The sequence below is a fragment of the Phoca vitulina genome, unplaced genomic scaffold, assembly GCF_004348235.1.
Source record: "Phoca vitulina isolate PV1807 unplaced genomic scaffold, GSC_HSeal_1.0 scaffold2, whole genome shotgun sequence".
In the NCBI taxonomy this organism is placed as follows: domain Eukaryota; kingdom Metazoa; phylum Chordata; class Mammalia; order Carnivora; family Phocidae; genus Phoca; species Phoca vitulina.
This window is the reverse complement of record NW_022589705.1, coordinates 92309323-92316192: the sequence shown is the minus strand read 5'-3', so window position 1 is coordinate 92316192 and position 6870 is coordinate 92309323. Positions and strand designations below refer to the sequence as shown.

Sequence of the window (6870 nt, the reverse complement as noted above, 5' to 3'; positions counted from 1 at the left end):
CTTTGATTGTGTAGAATGTTCTCAGGAGCACTGGATAAATGGCATTACAAGAGGAAGGGACAAGATAAATAAGGGCCAGAGAAGTCAAAGTGTCAGTGGCCAGAGGGGGAGGGGGTTGGAGGAATGTCATAGATTCTGACGTGGAGAGGGGGATGTGTAGATTAGAGCATGGCTCCTTGTTGTGGGTGAACTTGGTGCCTGGTATTCTCTGCTTTTCAGAAGCAGATACAAAGAAATGGCATCTTCCCCAGCCCCCCCCCCCCCCCCGGACCCCTGTCCAAGCACCTGGGACCAGAATTAGAAAAAGCTGGTGGCTACTTTTTAATTACATCTAAGTACCCAAAAGGCACCTAAACGCACAGTTTGTCAACAAAGCAAACGTCTCTTTCTTCACTTTGCTTAACGCAGGCACCACTCTGGGGGCCATGTTGCTCGTGAGGGAGGCTCTGCATGTGTGCAGGCAGGGGGTCTATGGGAATTCTCTGTACTTTCTGCTTAATTGGCTGTGAACCCAAAACTGCAACCCAAAATAAATCTTATTATGTTTAAAAGGAAGAAGAAAGAAACAGCCTTCTTCTCTCTGACAAAAGGTAAACTGGGTTATCAGGCTGGGAAAAGCAAGCAAGCATACCAACTCAGCCTTTGGCTTCTGTCCGTGGTGCTGAAGTTTATTCATTTTTCAAACTACTTTCAGTAACAGGTGGAGTGTCTATCATAAAATTTAATGCATGGGATGGGAGAGGTGGGGAAGCCACAGTTAAACCACTTTATCTACATTTAGCATAAAATGTGAGAAATGTTGCCAAAAGGCTGCAGCTTGAATACGGTGCTCGTCACGGCTCAACTTGATGGCAATGAGATGGGACAAAGTTGAGTGTGAGACCCCAAGGGATGAGGGTCTCTCGAAATCTGCCCAGGGCCTGGCCCGCCTTTTCCTCCCTGGCCATTATCTTCGGTACTACAAAGAGAACAGAGACAAATTTGGCTTGGTGACCTGGCCCTATTGGAAAAGTCAACTTCACAGGACTGTGCTCGCCTCCCACCAGCCCCCACTCCAGCCTGACAACCCTAGGAGTTTCATGAACTGGGACACAAGTTGCTCATTAGAAGTCACAAGTCAACCCTGGTCGTTTCTTTTGTTTTTTGTTTTGTTTTGTTTTTTGGGGTTTTTTTTGTAGATTTCTTTATTTATCTTGCGAGTGAGCAGGCGTGCGCATGCGTGAGTGAGTGGGGGGAGGGACAGAGGGAGAGAATCTCAAGCAGACTCCCCACTGAGTGTGGAGCTTGTCATGGGGCTTGATCCCACAACCCATGAGATCATGACCAAAGCTGAAACCAAGAGTCGGACGCTCAACCGACTGAGCCACCCAGACGCCCCAACCCTGGTCATTATCATTTAATCCTTTGGGATCTGACAGTTCTGGGGAGAAACATGAACTCCCAGTCAGCAGAACGAAGGGGCCTTGGCCCCATTAACATTTTAAGTTCCCAGTGCTCGTGGCAGTAACTTTTTTTCCTTAGCATTTCCTTGGCAGCCTGTAGCTGAGGATGATGCCATTGGCCCAAGTTGAGGCAAACATTTCGAAGGAAGTAAATTTCTACTCCGGTCTCTTTACTGCAGGAGGCATGCCCTAGTGGTGTTCTTTGACAAGGTTTGAGTCTCAGTGAAACCACAACTTCCTTCCTCCCCATCCCGTATCCATTCCCAGCTCCTCTTACCCGGAAGCTGTTGCAACCCAGTCCACTCTGGGCTCCAATCCTGTCCATCCTGCCTCCGAAGCAGCTGGACCTCCGCAGGCTCCGAGGGGCAGCAAACAGGGCTCTCAGCTTGCTTTTCAGGAGGGCAGATCTATCGGAGGCGTCCCAGGGGCCCCGCCCAAGGGCACCCCCATCTCTCTGGGCTGGGTTGACCTCCCCCGTCCAGGGAGGCACCTCAGGGAGGGGACTGAGAGCCACCCCAGCTTCCTCATTCTGCTCACTTAGTATTTGTTGGGGCACGACCTCCTCTTCTAAAGGCATCTTGTCCTCCAAGTGGTCCAGCAAATTCTTTACAAAAGGAACACACAGGGAAAGGGAGAGGTCTCACTCATTGGCAGAGTGTCACAAAGCCCCCTGGTCCCACACTGTGGCCCCTGTCCTGGCCCTACCTTGAAATCCATCAGGTCTGCATTGGACACAGAGCCATACACGGGGTTAGCTCCTGTTTGCCCCAGGAGCTGAAATGCCAGGAAGAGGAGGAAGCTTGAGGTGATGGTGGGGGCACTCATGCTGGCGTCGCTCAAGGAGTGGCCCAGTTCTTGCTGCCTCTCTGTCCTCTCGTTTCCCTCTCTCAGCCTCCGTCCGGCTCTGTCTCCCAGCTGCCCTGCGCCTCCTCTTTTTATAGGCCCCCGGCTCTCCAAGAGCACAAGAGGGACGGAACCCTCCCCATTCTGTCACTTGCAGCGATAAAGCAGCTGAATGAAGAGCAGCAGAAGATGGCCTTTTAAAGCTATCAGTCCAGCAGAGCCTGTCACTGCCCCTCCACCTTGAGCAGCCCCAACAGCCCCGGACCCTCAGCTGCAAGAGCCACATTCTTGTTGATTTGCCTCAAGAGGTTCCCACTTCAAAGGTGTGAGAAGAGCAAAAAAGAGTCCTTGGTTATCTTACAGCGATGCCTGGGGCTTCTTTCTCCTGGGCAACAGGACCCATGCAGGGAGGCAGAGGGTGACAGTTGGCTGGCGCCCAGCTCCCCCAGTTGGTTTTCGGCTCAGCTGTCAGGGGCTCCAAATAAGGGCGGGTGGGGAGGAAGTGGCAGGCAGCCTGCAGCTCGGGACAAATTAGTCCAGATGCTCAAGCTGGCCTCGCACCTGACTCATCAGCCGTGAGGGCAGACCTCTCCCTCCAACTGGGCTGCCCTCCCTCCTGGCAGTCACTTGCAGTGGTCAGGTGAAGAGGGAGTTATTTTTTAGAGCCTTAAGCCAGCCAGGAACCAAATGTGATGAATGTCCCAAGAATTCAGCTCCCAGATATAAACACCAAGAAAAGTTTTGGAAACACAATCATCTCTCTGCCAAGCTCCTCCTCCTTCCTCTCTGCGGTTGGAAGGAGGAGGGTACTTAGAGATGCCAACATTTTCATTCCGTCACCTCGCTGCTTGTAGAAACTCAGGCTCTGACTTTGAAGCTTCTAATGCCCCCAACCTTCCCCGGGAAAGCTCCCTTGGCGAGTTGGCTGATGGAGTAAGGGGGAAGTGACTGTGGCACACAGTTTCCCTTAACACCTTCCATGTAACTTCTGCGAGGCCAGGAGAGTGATGAGCCACCGAGGCCTCCATTTTCCTGGCCCCTGGGGAGAAATAACAGGCAGCAAATCTGTCCACACTTAACGCGCGGCCCCCATTCACTAAGCACAGCACTCCCCGTTAGCCTGCTATTGGATGCAGCATGTACTGGGCAGCAAACACTACATTTGAAGGCTCGAGAGACCCGCATTGCTGCCGCAAACAAACCAAGTTACACACATCAGCACCGCCTTATTTTCCCCATTTGTAAAAACCTGCTCTACCCACCTCTCCAGGTTGTCAGGTGAGCGAGTAATGTGTGAGCGCGTTGTGAAATGCTATCTAGTTGCAGGATGGTACTCGTGGTTGCCTTCATTGACCAGCTGTAATGTGCCAGACACTCTACCGAGAGCTTTGTGTGCATTACCTAATTGTCAGCACCACCCCCACGAGGTGGGTGGTATTGCTCCCATTCACAGAGGGGCAGAACTGAGACAGAGGTTATGTCACTTGCCCAAGGTCACTCAGGCAGAGCTAGGACTTGAACCCAGGTTTGACACTGCTGTCCATATTCCTAACCATCTCACAGATGCTGCTGCCGCCGCTTAGCATAATAGTCCCTTACCAGCCCTTTCTGTGCAGTTCCCAACCGAACACACCCCTGCCCCCACTCTCCCAGGTGGCCTCTGAGCAGCTCCCTCCCCCTCCCCCTTCTTGGGTCTGTAGCTTTGGGTGCTTGGCAAGTGTGTGTGTGTGTGTGTGTGTGTGTGTGGATTACCTCAAGGAAGGGGTCATCCAAGCCCCGTGGCCTGTTGACACACCTGATGTGTTTCGATATACTCCATGGGGCTCAGGAAATGCATGTGGAATGCCCAGCTCTAGCCTGACCAGACAGACCCCTCCCCGGCTGCGCCCACTCCCTGGCTGATCAGGTGGAGAGGCTGTTCTTCTGTGGGAGGGCAGGAAATCGGAGCAGTACGTAGCCAGAGGTCACGAGATGTATCTGGGGTGATTTTATTCTAAGACAGAAGGAGAAAGGAGGCCTCTTCTTTCTCCAGGAGCCTTATCTGGGTGAGCCAAACTCAACCTGAAATCCAAAGTAGGCGCAACCCTGAATAGGAGCTCTGGGGGCCAAACCCCTCGTATCCTGATGAGTCCCTGGAATGTGCTCACAGCTTAATCGCTCAGTTGGCAGGGTTATTATTAGCAAAGAGGATTCAGTGAGCAGCCACACTGGGGGAACTGATGCTCCTTGCTGTGTGCGTCACACGGCCTGTCTCCTGGAAATGCCCTTTCAGACAGGCTTTTGATGCGGACGGCGACCTCCAGAAGGGCATCGTGGCAGGTGCCCTCAGCCGTGGTTCTGTCGGTGGCCCAAGGAGAAGAGGAAATGCTATTCAAGGGTCCAGAAAGAGAATTTCAGAATTTTCCCAGCTCCTTTTATTAACGTCACTGTTCTTCTTCCAGACCGAAACCCGAGCAGGGCAGTAATGTCAGCTGAGTTTCTTCTACGAGCCAGAGGTTTTTGTTCGGTGTGGTTTGGGTTTTGGTTTTTTGTTTTTGCTTTTGTTTTTGTTTTTGTTTGTGGAAGGGGAAGCGGCAAGAAAAAGAATATTCAGTTTTGTTGCCCGGAGGACTTCACATAGAACCAACACCACTTCCTGCCTGAGGCTTAGTAGGAACACAAGCCTCAAATACAAGCATTACCCTGATCCTAGCAAAGCTTTTGATTTGCACCTGAAACAGAAAATGGCTTAATGTAAACTTTCCCTTCTTTTCCATGCCCCGGCTTAACCGGGGAGCGGGGGGAGGGGGGGGGGGAAGGTGGGGGTGTGTGTGTGGAGGAGTCGATCTTTAATGCAGCCTTTAGAAGCCAGCCTGGAGGAGTGAGACAGAAGAAAAGCAAAAGGCACAGAAAACCAGATCCACCCCCCACCCCCACCTCTCCCACTAGCCAAAAAGCCAAAAGCCTTTATTTCCTGATCACTGGAAAGAAGTTGTCTTAGTCATATGTCGGAATGAGCATTGCGGATGGGTGGGAGAATCCAGAACTGAGGCATCTCTAGTTTCCATCTCAGAGTTTCTGCTTTAGGATCCTCCATGGGGATGCTGCGGGCAGCTTTGGGAGCCATGAGGTCCCAGCAATGTAACACAAGTGCAAAACTGGTATGAGAACCCCATCACGTCCACGGTATGATTCTGTCGGACACAAATGGTCTAATGCAGAAGCCCCAGTTGGGAGAAATCGGTAAGACCCTGATGCACATTTAGGGATGGTTGTTTCTGACTTTGGAAATGATGTTCTGTTTCTTAGGCACAACAAGGAGGTCCCTGGCCCTGGAAGTTGGCGGCAGGTTCCCTAGAAAACAAGGCCCAAGGCAAAAGTTCAGTTGCTCAATCTTTATGGGGGTGGGGGTGGGTTCAGTTCAAGGGAAGCAGGAGCGAGGGGAAAAGAGAAATGAGACAGTGTATTATTTAACTATGGCTGTGTAAAAAAAATGACCCCAAATCTTAGCAACTTGAAACAACGCACGTCCTTTACTGATATTCCGTGGGTCAGGAATCTGGCCCTACTTAGCTGGGGGCCCCTTGCTCAGGGCTCTTGGAGGCTACAATTAAGATGTTGGCTGGGGCTGCAGTCAGCTCAAGGCCTGGCTGGAGGATCTGCTTTCAAGTTCACTCCTGTGTCTACCGACAGACCTCAGCTCCTTGACGACCATTGGCTGGGGTGTCGGTTCCCCAACAGGTGGGCCTCTCCGGACAAGTGCAACTGACGTCCTCTGGGACAGGGAGAGATTATGTAAACTCTTTGTAACCTCATGTTGGAAGTGGCATCCCAACGGCATGGGTACTAGGAGATGGGAGGGTATTGGGGGCCCCTCAGAGGCTGCCCCCCACAGGGTAGGAGAAAAGGGAGAGCAAACAGAAGGGGATACACTCCCAAGCTGGCCACAGCTTTGCAAAAAACACCTTAGTGGCTGGTGGGTCATGCTGGACATCCCCAGAGAGCTTCCTGGAGCCCAGCACCGTAGAATAGTCTGAGGAGAGAGCAGGGTGAAGGGGTACTGCGTTCGATCCCCAGGGAGGCTCTAACACAGTGCCACAAACCGGGGGGCTTAACGCAGAGGAAGTATATTGTTTCCCAGTTCCGCAGGCCAGAAGTCTGGAGTCGAGGTGTTAGCAAGTCCACGCTCCCTCTGAACCCTGTAAGGGGGGAGATGTCCTTGCCTCCTTCAGTTTCTGGCACCTGCTGGCGCTCATTGGTGCTCCTTGTCTTGTAGATGCAGTACCCCAATCTCAACCTCTGTCGTCACATGGCTATCCTCCCTCTCTGTGTTTCTCTCTCCTCTTCATGTAAGGACACCAGTCCTATCGGATTGGGAGCCCACCCTACTCCAGTCTGATCTCATCTTGACTCATTCCGTCTACAATGAGCCTGTTTCCCAATAGGGGCATGTTCTGAGGTTCTGGGGGTTTAGAACTTCAACATATCATTTGGATAGACAGAATTCAATCCATAACAAACACTTTGTCTGTGGGTTCCTTTCTAACTCCTGTGTCTTGCTGGTCAGAGTGCCAAGGCCACCCTCACCCCAGCCCTGCCCCAAGGC

At 52.0% G+C, this 6870-nt stretch overlaps 1 protein-coding gene across 1 annotated transcript; it reads right to left on the bottom strand.

Moving 5' to 3' along the window:
- Positions 1 to 642: 642 nt before the first annotated feature.
- NPPA (natriuretic peptide A) lies at positions 643 to 2442 on the bottom strand. The gene is made up of 3 exons (XM_032418592.1): positions 2148 to 2442; positions 1720 to 2046; positions 643 to 958 (listed from the first exon to the last, which is right to left on the bottom strand). Exons 1-3 carry the CDS (start codon positions 2265 to 2267, stop codon positions 947 to 949), a joined length of 459 nt encoding a protein of 152 aa, XP_032274483.1. The 5' UTR covers positions 2268 to 2442; the 3' UTR covers positions 643 to 946.
- Positions 2443 to 6870: the final 4428 nt, after the last annotated feature.